A 13,690-nucleotide genomic window follows, 5' to 3' on the forward strand; every position below is an offset into this window, starting at 1 on the left:
CTTGACAGTCTGGTCTGTGGAGAGGTAGAAGGCGGGTCCCCAGCGCTGTGTTGGCTTGTCAGTCATAGTCTAGGGAGCCCCTTCTGGCTGAATTGCAAGTTGAGTCTCCGCCCAAAAGAGGAGCGCCCAGAACTCCTCCTTAAAGAGAAAGTTCTGTGTGGTAGTGCAAGAAGCTCTCTTTTGAATTCCAGCGATCAAACTTCGGGGGTCCCTCAAAGCTGGTTCTTGGAGTCTGGCCAGGTCGGGGTACCTGAGGCGGGAAGAATCGAGGACCAGGGTGGGCCATCGGGTTCTGGAGGCCGCCGCCCAGATCGGGGAGAAAGAACGGGGGCGCCGCCCCCGTCCCACGTCCGCTCCCGCCCCGGGCCAGCCCCTTCCTCGCCGCGACTCGCCCGCTATCCCCACCCCCTCGCCCGCGGCGCCCAGTGGGAGGCGGGGGCCGGCCTTGCTGAGCCGGGCGCCGGGCTCTGATTTGCTGCGGGCGTTGGGGGCGGTGGGGGGTGGGGGAATCCACAGCCTCCGCGTTGTCTGCCAGCAGCGAGGGAGGGAGGGAAAGGGGGGAAAAGTGCTCAGCGCCGAAGGCGAGGTCCGCACTCCTCGTCCCCGCGGCTGGCGCAGGACCTCACTCCAGCGGAGCGCCCACGGGGAGCGGGTCGCGGGGCAGCAGCGGTGAGGAGGCCACGAGACTAGAAGGAGAAGGACAGGGAGTGCGCGAGCAGCCAGCGAGGGGGTCCCGGCCGTCCCGGGCCACAGTCGATCCCTGCGCCGTGGGCGAGCGCGCCCGCTGCCCCTTCCAGAACAGCCACCGCCGCGGGGGAGATCGGGCGGGTGCCGAGCTTCCTATGACTCCCTGAAGTTATCCCGCTCTCCTAGCGTCCGCCACCCGGGACGTGTCTCTGGTCCCCGTGCATCGTGTGCGTCTCCCGCTCCCCGGCCCGCGCACCCCGCTGGCATGGACGTACACACCCGCTGGAAAGCTGCGCGCCCAGGCGCCCTGCTGCTGTCCTCGCCGCTGCTCCTGTTCCTGCTGCTGCTGTGGGCGCCGCCTTCGAGCCGCGCAGGTAAGAGCGCTCTGGGGACCGGACCTCGGGGACTGTAGGAGGCGCGCAGAACCTCCGCGCCGCTGTCACCTCGGGCTCCTTCGCCGCCCGCCTCCTCAGAGCCTGCAGAACTTTCCTCCTTGGCCTGTGGAATGCACCGGGCAAGACAACGAATACCATTCGTTGGGGGCCCAGGAGAGGGAGCAGGGCCAACTCCATCCCCGCGGCGTACCGCCCCCTCCTCAAACAGGCCTGCTGGGTGGGGCTGTTGGTCAAGGAAGAATCTGCCTCGTGTTAGATCCGAACAGAGGTGGTCACACTTTTGTCCCCAAATCTCGCATTCCCTGTCCCACATCACAGGCGATCCGCTGCATCCCACGCAGCCCTTAAGCCGAAACTTTCCTTCTGAAAGCAGGGAAGGGCCGCCCCCTAGAGTCAAGGCCATTCAGTTCCTCAGGGACGCCTAGGGGTGGAGGGGGATCCTAGAAGTTTGAATCCCTAGCTATGGGCTTCCCTCAGTACACACCCTCTTGCTTGTCTGAGCTAACTTTCTGCATTCCCAGGGGATAGAGTTCACTGTAGTCCCCACCAAGTCTTCAGGGGCACTGGGGAGCCCTGTGAGGCAGGCCAGCCCTACTCCTAGCCTGACCTCAAACCTCCTAACCCCTTAGAGGTAGTTTTCTTGGGCTTACTGCCCAAAGATGGGATGAACGGGAAGCCTGGCCAGGAGCGGGCCTTGGAGTCTGGGCTGGGAGCCTCTCAGATGATCTGCAGATGTGAGACTTCTCCTGCCAGGTTGGGTCCTCCGAAGGAGCCCTGATCCAATGGGCAGAATCAGGGAGGTACTGATTGTCCCTGTCTGTATTCCAGCGCTTCCAGGCAGGCATATTATTCTCAGCATCACTCTTGTTAGTTAGCTGTGGGATAAATCTTCCCAGACTCCTTAAACACCATAGCCCAGGGTGGGAAGGCACCAGCATGTGCTGATACAGGGAGTTGAAAGCAGTCAGGAAGAGTTCAGGCAACTGAACAGCGGGTGGAGTGGTCAGCCCTTGCCCAGTGACAGGGCTCTCCTTAGCTTAGCTGGTGCTACCAGGACTAGGGGAAGAATCAATTTCCACCCCTCCCCCCATGGCCAATTACAATATTCTTCTCCTGCTTCCAGGCACCATTAGTGTCCAGTGGGCGCAGGATGAGCAAGAGTGGGAATGGGAGGGGCCAGGGCCTGCGGGGACCGAGGGAGAGCATGGCCTGATGATGCTCACTCTTGTGCAACTTGGACCAACTGCCCTGGAGTTCCCAGGGTTAAGCTAGCAGTAGGGGATGCTGAAGGCCCTCAGGAAAGTGTGGAAGAGAGACAAGAGGAGGTCAGCCTCTCTCTTCCCTACCCCACAATGTTCCCCTGTGCCCCTCCCAGAACCTCAGGAGGAAGCATAGGTAGGGTGTTCCTGGTTCACCCTGTCCATCCTGTACCTTGTCCCAGCCCTATCCTGTCCTGTGGTCACCTACCTCTCTGTGTCACTCTATCACTCTGCTCTCCCCCACTTCCCTGTGCTGTTGAGGGTGCGGCCATTTGGAAGGGGCTGCCCGGGTCCTGGCTGTGCTGTTAGATGTTTTGCCTTGGACAAAATTGACTTTCAGAAGCACGTAAAGAAACTGCTTTTCTGGGTGGGCTTCGGGAGGCTTCCCCTGGGGTTCCTGTGGTGCGACCCACTTTGAAGCCACCCTCAGTGCATGGCCAGAGGGGCAGCAGTGCTGCTTGAAGCTGACAGGTCAGGATAAAGTGCAAACAGGCTCTGCTCTGCTCTGCTCTCCCTCTCGGACCTGCCAGATGTTTTCTGAGGTTTCTGTGAGCACAGATCCTCCGTCTCTCTCTTGGCCAAGTGTGTGAAGGAGTGAGAAATCCGATTGCTCTGGGAGCTGCTAAAAGCCTTAAAGGGGGGGGGGAGATGAGAAATGAAATGTGACCCCAATATTTGGAAATTGAGGTCATCTCTTCCATGTGCTATTGGTGGGCTTGGGTCATGTGACTGCTTTTTTTGCAATAATTTGCAGGGAAAGCCAGCCAAGTTTTGTGAGACTTGACAGATACTGAATGGTTAAATTTCCTGTGACTCAATGAGTTGGCTACAGGGACATCCTTGGGCCTTCCCTCCTCTCTCCCCCCTCCTCCCTTCTCCTTCCTCCCTCCCTTCTCTTTTCTTCTCACTCCCCTCTCCTCTCTCCCCTCTCTTCCCCCTTTCCCTCCTTCACTTTCCCCACAAAGTCCAGTCTGTAGAAGCCCGCTGTGTCTGTCAGGGTGTATTACTCTGGCCACAGGGTTGGAGCTGTGGGCCCTCACCAGCTGTGTGGTAGATGAGTCCTCTCCCGGGGCTTAGCTCACAGCCTCTTCTCTGGTGATGTTGTCTTGGGGGCTGGCCCTGCGGTGCTGGCCAGAGACTGCCTCTCCACCCCACCCTGTAGATATTTCTGGATGCTCTTCATAGTCATACCCTTAGCCGAGGGCAGCTGATGCCCGCTGCCTGCCCCTGCCTCTGGCTGGAAGCCTCTTTCTTCATTAAAACAAAACGAAACAAAACAAAACAACTTCCTGTACCCTCTTAGGGTTACAGTTGTTGAGTAGAATCCAGATTGTACAGCTCTCACCCGGTCCCCAGGGTCACAGCAGGGATGGTGAGTGGTGCCCAGTGGGTCAGGGAAGCATTGTCTCCCCTACCCCAGGACACTGTTGACTGTAGTCTGGGGCTCAGGAAACAGTGAGTACTGGTGGCTAGTGTGCTGGTTCCTGTCTGGACAGAAGCTCAGCAGTAGAGAAGCAGAGCTGACTGACCTGGCCGTAGCCCCTCCTGCTAGCCCTGGCCCACTCCCACTCGTTCTGTTCTTTGATCTCACATCCATCTCCTAGCTTTCCCCTGGGAGACCCAGTACCCTGAGCTATAATCCCAGCTTGGGGGCCCAGTCCAGGCAGGGCCCTGGGGGCCAGATGGGGTGCCCCACTCTGCCAGGGCCCTGGGGGGCCAGATGGGGTGCTCCACTCTGCCAGGGCCCTGGGGGCCAGATGGGGTGCCCCACTCTGCCAGGGCCCTGGGGGGCCAGATGGGGTGCCCCACTCTGCCAGGGCCCTGGGGGCCAGATGGGGTGCCCCACTCTGCCAGCGCAGTGTCTCCTTCTGCTGCCGCTCCTGCATCTCCATCTCTCCTCTCCCCCCCTGTGTCCTTTCTTTCTTTTTCTCTCTTATCCCCCCCACCCCTCCCTTTCTTCTCCTTGAGGTCCACAGCCTTCTGCAGGGGCTCCCCATCTCCTTTTGGACGGCCCAGGCTCTTCCCAATCAGCAGAACCTTCAAGTACCACAGACTTTAGCTTGTTCTTGGTCTGGAGGTGCTGGGGGTGGTGGTGAAGGGGTTCCTCATGCCTTCTCTACTTCAGACATCTTTCTTCTTGTTCTTAGGCCACCTCAGACGTGTTGGCCCTGTGAAGCAGCTTTGGAGGATATTTCCATGGAGTCCCTGGTGGCCTGACCCCTTTCTTTTCATTACCATCCCTCACTGTGTCACCTCCTTCTGGTTTAATTTTGCTTTTGTTGAGTATTCCAAACTTATTTAAGGAGGTTCGCCCCGGACTGTCTCCCTTGGCTGGAAACCCCCTCATCAGTGGGTTGGCAGATCTCCAGTTCTTGCCTGCTGTGTCGATATTATACCAGGAGAGCAGAAATGCTACCAACAAAAAATAAGTAGGGGTCCCCAGGGCCCCACTGGCATCCCCTTCCTGTTCAGGATGGGAGCTTGTCCCAGTACCATGTTAGCAGGATAGAGTACAAACCAGACAGGCCTTGGCTTTGCCCGCGGGAACTCTAGTTTGTGGGGGACAGCCCTTGGTGGTACTGCACCTTCAATGGATGTGCATGGCTGAGAAAGCCAGCATGCACTGTCTCTGCCTCTGAGGTCGAAGGTTAGCTAGGGTGAGTCTCTGCCTCAGTATTCCTTCCTGAAAAATGAGAAGACTAGCATCTGCCATGGGGGCGTCTGAGACTCACTGGTGCCCCTGCCAGTGCCTTTTAGGTAGTGACTTAGGCACTGGGATGAAGGGCCATCTGACAAGCTGTGTTCTGTGGTAATGAGCGGTGTTCCCTAAATCCTCTCCAAACATCATGATTCTAGAAACTTGGGCAGAAGAGCGTGTGTGCAAGGAGGTGCCATGCTCTCCTGTCTTTCTGCCTGGCTCTCATATGCATGTGGCTCCCTGGCCAGTCCCATCTCGGAGGTATTGTAGTCACCTGAGGGGTGGGGGGGGAGGGAGGGAGAGAGAGAGAGAGAGAGAGAGAGAGAGAGAGAGAGAGAGAGAGAGAGAGAGAGAGAGAGAGAATGTGTGTGAAGGCACTGGACAGGTCAATTTCAGGGCTATTCTTATGTGTGTATGTGCACGTCAGGCTGTGTGTGAGTGTAATGGACTTGCCCATGTCTCTGTGTGCTCATGCCTGCATGTGTAAAACAACTGTGTATGTAAGAGCACATGTGTGTGGGAGTATAAAAGCACACACATAATGCTTGTGTGGTTTCCACAGCTGTCCTGAGTTCTTTACTCTGCGCAGGATGGGAGGTGAAGAGACGCTCGAGGTCCTGGAACCCCTGGTGCTCCCAGTGATCACAGACCCTGGGTCCTGTCACAGGGTGGGCTGGTCCACAGGCCCTCCCAGTTTGATGAGAGTAATGTCATGTGACACCTGGGCTCCTCATCTTGTTGTATTCTCCTATGTAATCAGCGTGTATGCGGTCAGCACTTGGACAGATGCCTGTAGCAATTCTGGCCCAGCTCTTGGATGTGCCAGGATGCCACTGATAGAGGCTGCCTGGGCCCTTCTCACAGGCCATCTTGCAGTCGCTGTAGGACATGGTCTGACTGCAGACCCCGTATTGGGGGGGGGGGGGAGTGCGGTAGAAAGTACAGGTGGCTTGGGTGAGCACAAATGCTCATCCTGGCTCCGATTCTTCCCAGTTGGGTACTCAATGGCTTGGGCCTCAGTTTCCCCACTCGTGAGCAGATGGAAATGATTGTAATGACAGCAGATTCCTGTGAGATCAATACTTGGCCATATGAAGCACAGATAAACAGCATGGTTATTGTTATGATCATTGGGGCTCCTGATTGGCTAGAAGCTGGTATTGCCAGTTGTGGGAGCCACCTGTCCCCATTCTCCCAAGAGGGCCACGCTGGGTCTTCAAGACGGGACAGACATTGGAAGCAGTGCCTTTGTGACTGTTTCACCTCTCCAGAGGTTCCAAGCTCTGCTGGCCACTAGGAGTCTGTTCCTGTGCAGTGTGGGCCAGAGACCTCCACGCCCCTCCCACTGCAGCTGCCCCACCCTACAAGGAGGATCTAGGGTCAGGAAGTCCAAATGGGCATTCATGGCTTCTGGCCACCTCTTCTGGGTGTGGGGAGGGAGTGGGGGGATGAGAGAACTGGCAGTAACACATTGCTGGTCATATCACAGGCTACAGGTTCACTTTCTGTCACCATGTCAAGTCTCAGCTCCTGAAAACATAGTCATTTTTTCTGGGATATTCCCAACTTCAGTGATGAACCCACATCAGTGGTAAATGTTATTAGTTTGGTGACTCAGAGCTAAGACATGAAGCACAGACTGACCCACTTTCCTTAAAATGTCATAATTTGGAGTTCCAGGGGAGAGGTGCTGCTGGGTGTGACGTGGGTACTGTTGCTTCGACTGTAGGCCTGTTTCCTAACAGTTTTTGTATTGCATTTGTTTGTTTGTTTGTTTGTTTATTTATTTATTTATTTATTTATGGGTGTGTATGTATGTGTATATGTATGTATGTGTGTGTGTGCGTGTGTGTGTGTGTGTGTGTGTGTGTGTGTGTGTGTATGTGTACAGAGGACAACTTGCTGGAGTTGGTTCTCCTTCTATCATCTGGGTTCCAGGAACTGAGTTTAGGTTGCCAGACTTGACAGGAAGTAACCATAACCTGCAGTGCAAGCTTTCTGGCCCCAGTGCTGGCTTCTTGTGGGCAAATTTAGTTTCCCATCCTTTTCTTTCCTACTAGTGCCTTGGCAATGGGGATTCTAATAGCATCCTTAGAAAAGAGAAAAGGAAAGAAATGAGTGGCACCAACCGGACATAAAAATGTGTGTGTGCGTGCACATGTATGTGTATCTGCAGGCATGTGCACACATATGTGCATGCGTATATGCGCACATGTCTGCATGTGTGTGTGTACATCCGTGTGTGTGTGTGTGTGTGTATGTGTATACCTGTCTGCATGTGTGTGTGCCTATGTGTATGCATGCATGTCTGTGCCTGTGTGTGTGCACGCGCGTGCGTGCATGTGCGCGCGCGTGCATGCGCGTGCGTGTGTGTGTGTGTGTGTGTGTGTGCGTGTGCGTGCGCGTGCGTGTGTGTGTGTGTGTGTGTGTGTGTGTGTGGTGCTTCGGATAGCTTAGAAAAGCAGTGACCTCCCAGCGAGACTGGTGAGCATCTCCGACTAGGCGGGCACTGTGGTGTGGTGAGAGTCAGAAAGGTGGGCTTCCGTCCTGCCTGTGCTACAGTGAGGAAACTGGAATTTACATCTCATAGTCCTTGTAGGTTCCAGGGCATAGGTGAGCGACTGGTAAGCTCTCCCTGGCTGTCAGAACTTCTAGAGTAGGGTGCATAGAGGGGACAGACAACTGTCTAGATAGTTCTGTCAAGTGATATACAGTTATAGTGAGAAGCAAGAAAATGCTTCTTGAGATTTGTGCCAGTCATCGGAGGTACCTGTCAGTCAAGATGAGATCGTCCCCTACCAGTCCCAAAGAGGCTTTGAAGAATCAAAAGAAGGCACTTGCCAGTCCCTATGGAGGGCTGACCAATCAGAGACCAGATTGTGTTTCTAGGCCTGTCTCCAAAGCACTGTGCTAAGCACCCTGGGGCCCACCCCTTACACAGTTGAAGGTAGGTACCTCTGCATGAATGCAGAGGGCACTTCCCCCTATTGTTCCTTTTGGATCCCTTTCATCCTCGTTATAATCCTACTCTCCAGCCATAACTCTTACACTGCCTGTGCTCCTGAGTGCTCCTCGGGGATGACCTGCACAGTGCTTGTGCTCCTGAGTGCTCCCGGGGCATGACTCTCACAGTGCTTGTGCTGCTGAGTGCTCCCCAGCCATGACTCGCACAGTGCTTGTGCTCCTGAGTGCTCCCCAGGCATGACTCACACAGTGCTTGTGTTGCTGAGTGCTCCCCAGCCATGACTCACACAGTGCTTGTGCTCCTGAGTACTCCTCAGGGATGACCTGCATAGTGCTTGTGCTGCTGAGTGCTCCCCAGCCATGACTCACACANCATGACTCACACAGTGCTTGTGCTCCTGAGTACTCCTCAGGGATGACCTGCATAGTGCTTGTGCTGCTGAGTGCTCCCCAGCCATGACTCACACAGTGCTTGTGCTCCTAAGTGCTCCCCAGGCATGACCCACACAGTACTTGTGCTCCTGAATGCTCCCCAGGCATAACTCGCACAGTGCTTGTGCTCCTGAGTGCTCCCCACCCATGACTCGCACAGTGCTTGTGCTGCTGAGTGCTTCCCGGGCATGACCTGCACAGTGCTTGAGCCCCTCAGATGTCTTTGGGTGGGACTAAATCTTGCAGGTGTGTACATGGAGGCTCTGCCAGGCCAGGTCACAGGAAACCATGTAAGTTGCTCTCTGCTTTTGTGGGCCTCACTTCAGTCATATAAAGTCATAAAAGCCAATGCGGTAGCATTGGCCTGGCCCCCTTGCTTCCTTCAGACAGAAGTGGGCGATTTAGGAGAACAGCAGTGTCCTTGCCACAGGCGCTGAACAACAATTGTCCCTTTCTATGGACTATCCAGAGAGGACCCCATTCGGAGTCCATCCCATCATCAGCCACCAACCTAGATACTAATGCTCATGCTCATGCCGGCAAGATACTGCTGAAGGGTCCCTGATATTGTGGCCTCTTGTGAGGCTACGCCAGTGCCTGGTAAACACCGAAATGGATGATCACAGCCAGCTACTGGATGGAACACAGGGTCCCCAATGCAGGAACTAGAGAAAGTACCCAAGTACCTGAAGGGGGCTGCAACCTTGTAGGTGGAACAACAACAGGAACTAACTAGTACCCCCTGGGTTTGTGTTTCTAGCTGCATTTGTAGCAGAAGATGACCTAATCGGCCAACAGTGGGAATAGAGGCTCCTTGGTCTCCCAAACTCCATATGACCTAGCACAAGGCAAGGCCTGGGCCAAGTAGTGGGAGTGGGTGGGTAGGGGAACAGAGGTGGGGGGAGGGGTATGGGAATCTTTCGGGATAGCATTTGAAAATGAAAAAAAAAAAAAAAAAAAAAAAAAAAAAAAAAAAAAAAAAAAAAAACAATTGTCCCTTTCTGATACAGGATGAGGTACCCCTGAAGCATTGTCAGGGCAGTGGTCCAGGTGTATGCGCAGCTCATTTCCTCCATTGTCAGAGCTCTTAGAGGGCAGTCAGTCAGTGGCAGACAGTGTGGGTTAGAAAAGCTGGCTCCCGCCCCAGTATGGGACAACCTGCAGTTGTCACACTGGGCACAAAAAGAGCCCCTTGAATTTCTTCTGGCTCTGGGATGCTAAGTGATATGGGAAGGACCTGTGGGGGGAGGTGTTTTCTCAGCTCTAATAGGGCTTGAGTTTCAGCACGGGAGAGCCTGGCTGGAGAAATGTGTGAGAAGCTGTGTGAAGTCTGGGGATGCCCCACCAGCCCCTTCCTTACGTTCCACGTTCAAGGATAGAATCAGGATACTGCCCACTTCCAGTCTGTGGGATCCATCCAGTCTTGTATACTTCCCAGCAGACCTTAAGGATCAGGGCTGGGCTGGAGTGTATGGAGCTGCGAGGTTCTTGAGCATGTTATGGCTGAGAGTCTGTCAGCGCTGAGGGTAGTGGGAGAAACTTGGTCCAACAAGGCCCTACATTCTGCAAAGCCCCCAGGTCTGCTAGTCTTGCCTCAGCCCCCTGCTGCTCCATCCACGCCCTAGATCAAGCAGATCACTGGTATCACCTACTCTCAGTAGTGACTCTTTGGGCATATGTCCCTAAAAGCCAGCCTCCGGGCTGAACTCCTCTGCCTCTCGGGACTCTCCCTGTCCGTCGCCCACAGGCGCTCTTCCTGTAGGCTATGCTAGTGTGGTTCTCTTATTGGTGACACATCTGCGTGGGAAGGATGAAGAGATGGAGCTTAGAGCAGGTCAGTGCCCTGGAGGTCCAGGCCAGAGGGGCAAAGGACAACTGTTTCCCACACCCTCAGACATCCAGTTCACAATCAGGGGGTTAGGAGGGAGGGCCCCCGCATCTTGCCCTTCACTGTGTGCTGGGACTTAGCACAACACCTACTTAGAGGCACCTACTGCACCTGGGTTTCTCCATCAGCAGAGTGGACATAAAATGCTACGTCATCACTAAGGCAAGCTAATAGAGACTGCAATGCCTGCTGTACATATGACATCAGTGCGTGCCTGTGTGAGGCACGCAAGCAGCCTGCAGAGCTCACACATGGAGCTATACTGCCTGGAGTTTATTAAGGAGCTGCAGGGAAGCCTAGGACCATCCCCGCTGTGCAGACTCCAGCCTCTTCTATCCCCTGAGAAGACACTACTGAAGCAGAGGGCCTGTGGTGCTTTCCTGGCTCGTGTCCCTGAGGCCTCTGCCTGCTGCTGGCTAATGAGCTGAGTGGCAGGCACAGGACAGGCTCTACTCAGCCAAGCCTGGGGCTGAGGACCTGCAGTGACTGCCTAGTGTGTGACACAAGATGGGTACCCTGTGTGCTGTTCCCTGTATCAGGAAAGCTGCATCCCAGATGTTCTGTGCTGCCATTCCAACTGCAGCAGGGGCTCACCCGCCCTTTAATAACACCCTGGCATGGTGGACTGGTCCCCAGAGAGCTGAATGCTAGCGGTTTGCAGAGGGCCCGTGACCCCGCCCAGACATGCCTGGTGTTCTCTAGGCTTGAGGAAGGTAAAGCAGGAGCTGCACTTCCTTCAGAAAGGGCCTCGAGGGGCTCAGCAGGGCACCTTGAATGAGACCAGCCAGTGGAGCCAGGCCCCCACATAACTGTCAGCTTCCGTGGCCCCAGGACCCTGCCTTGTATGTGTGGGTTCGTTAATGGGGCCAGTTCTACGAAGCTCTCTAGCAGTTCTCCCACATTCTGGTGCTAGAGATCAGCTGAGGGCACTGTGGGATAACTCTGGGCACAGCAGGCAGTCCCCAGGGCGTCCTGTCTCCATTGCCAGCTCAGTTCTATTGCAGGCATGGGAAACATTCAGCAGATACTAAGAGAACAGGACAGTGGAGGGTGCAGTGGATCAGGAGAGTGTGTTTCGGCTCCTGGTGGTGGGCCCTGGAGCATGCCGGTTAATCTCTCTGATCTGATCGGTTCATCAATGCGTTAGAATTGTTTAACTGGAAACAGAGCTGGTAGGTAGGACCAGATCTCGTGAGGTTGCTGTGGGCCTTGAGCATGGTGAGTTGCCTCCAGCCCATGTGGGTAGTAGATAGTAGCAGGGTGGAGGATGGCCTATGATGTAACTGCTCTGTGGCTTGTCTTCGTTACTGACTGGGATCGAGGAGCACCCCTTAATTTCTGTGAAGGGTAAAGGTGCTGTGTGTGGGTATAGTATCATGCCACCTCAGCCACAGTCACTTCTTTAGGGCAAGGGCCCCCAGTGGTGATGAGGGTGAATCTCTGGGTCACGTTGGGACCATCCCACCTTCCCCTGCCCCTGACTCCTGGGGCTTAGGAGAGAAGGTGTTTTTCTGCCCAGGAGTGGGAGGGCCGGATGGCCGCTTTGGAAGGAACTGACCGATGCACTGAGGGGGTGCTTATAGAACCTGGGGTCTGGCCTGCAGCCACAGGCCACTTGCAGATAATCACACTCAGATGAGTTGGGGATTTCTGAAGTCACAGGTTAGGAGCTGGGGCAAGGAGCCTGGCTGTCTTGATCCAACCAGTTGGGGCGCTATTCCAGCTCTAAGGTCTTTGCCTCTGATGGCTGGAAGGTCACTGCAGGATGGCTCATCCAAGGCTTTCTTGGATGACCATGATGGTTGCCAAGCATCTTGCTTGGGTGGTGTGCAGACAGGAGAGCCTACCCCAACCCCTGGCAGGTGCTGTAAAATGCCTCCAAGCCATTGTGTTAAACTCTGGCTTGTGGCTGGTGAGATGTTCCCTGTTCATCAGCAGTGACTGAAAATGGGCCGCAAGTAGAGAGCTCTTTCCTGCCCTCTTAGGCCCGCCCCATTTCTTCACTGTTGCTGGCTCTGTCTGTGGGGAGGGGCAGCCCTGGGTCTCCTAGCTTTGGGGATGCCTGTCCTCATATGCCCCGAGTCTCTCTGAGTCCAGCCTGTGGACACACTCCACCTCCTCTGCTTGGGGCTAGGGCTGGGCCGATTGCAAACAGCTGCTTGGCCCTGGAGGCCGATTTTCAGGCTCCAGGAGGGACTGTTGTACTAGGGCATGGACAGTGTGGCAGAAAGGCCACACGGGATGTTGTAGGGGAAAGCCAAGACCCTTCCCTCTGCTTGCCTTTGTACCCGAGGAAGACTGGAGAATGGAGAGCAGACAGCTGATCTGTCCATTGTGGTCCTTCAGGTACCCCTGTAATCCGGTCAGGACAGCCAAGGAGGGTCAGCCTCTGGACCGGAGGGGAGGGGCCACGGGCTCCAAGGAGGCCCTGGGGTCTTGCTATTCCCCAAAGCTTCCTCTGGTTCTGGTGACGCCTGTGTGGGTTAAGGTAGACGGAACCTTCCCACATGAAGACGCACGTTTGCCTGATGTCCACTGCGAGTGAAGATAGGACTGTCCAGGCTGCTGCCTCCTCCTGCTCCCCTCCCCCCTTCTTACACTTCCTCCTTTTTCTCCTTTCCCTCTTCATCCTCTTCCTACTTCCCCTCCACTTCCCCCTCCTCTCTTCCCTTCTCAGTCTCCCCTTCCTGTTCCTCCCACACCTCCTCCCCCTCTTTCTTCCACCTGCCTCCCCACTCCTCTCCCCACCCTCCTCCCACTTGTCCACGTGTTCCCCTACCTAGTCTATCCTAACGACATCTTCTAAGCCAGGGCTCTACATGTGTTCTGCTTGAACCCCTTTTTCATGTGACCCTGGCTCTACAGATATGTAAAATAGGCACACAAACCAAACACGTACTGATCAGTGTGAGGAAGTTTATTTTAAACAATTCTTTGCTATACCTACTATGCTGTCTTTTAAAGATAAAAACAAGTTTGCATGCTAATTAAATAGGTACACGTATTTATCTTTATATGAAGATTAAATCTTGGCTGAATATTGCCACGGCCAGATGTATAGTGGTCTCCGTGTTTTTCAGAGATGCTCAATGTCTTGATTTTATGACCGTCAGTACTGAGAATTCATCCTCATACAAATGCATAGAACAAATGGGCGGAGATGGGTTTGGGGCCATTTGATAAATTGTTGGAAACTTCACCCTAATCCCAAGCCAAAATTCATTTAATGATTTTTTTTTTTGTTTTCACAAACAAACAATTTTGTTTTCATGCTCAGGTCAGTAGTTCAAATGACAACTTTTGAAAAATCAAATATTGTAGCATAATATAATTCAAAGATATGCTAATTTGATGCTTGCTCCTGAGG

At 54.5% G+C, this 13,690-nt stretch overlaps 1 protein-coding gene across 2 annotated transcripts in view; it reads left to right on the forward strand.

The window, feature by feature from the left end:
* Window positions 1–530: 530 nt before the first annotated feature.
* Window positions 531–13,690, forward strand: part of Col5a1 (collagen type V alpha 1 chain) — a 155,345-nt gene continuing 142,185 nt past the window's right edge. For both annotated transcript variants that reach the window (XM_021193880.2, XM_021193881.2), the window contains exon 1: window positions 531–1,061. In XM_021193880.2, the coding sequence (XP_021049539.1) occupies window positions 953–1,061 (109 nt within the window). In that variant the 5' untranslated portion in view covers window positions 531–952. The remainder of the gene's footprint in view (window positions 1,062–13,690) is intronic.

The sequence above is a fragment of the Mus pahari genome, chromosome 3 (genome assembly GCF_900095145.1).
Source record: "Mus pahari chromosome 3, PAHARI_EIJ_v1.1, whole genome shotgun sequence".
Taxonomy (NCBI): Eukaryota; Metazoa; Chordata; class Mammalia; order Rodentia; family Muridae; genus Mus; species Mus pahari.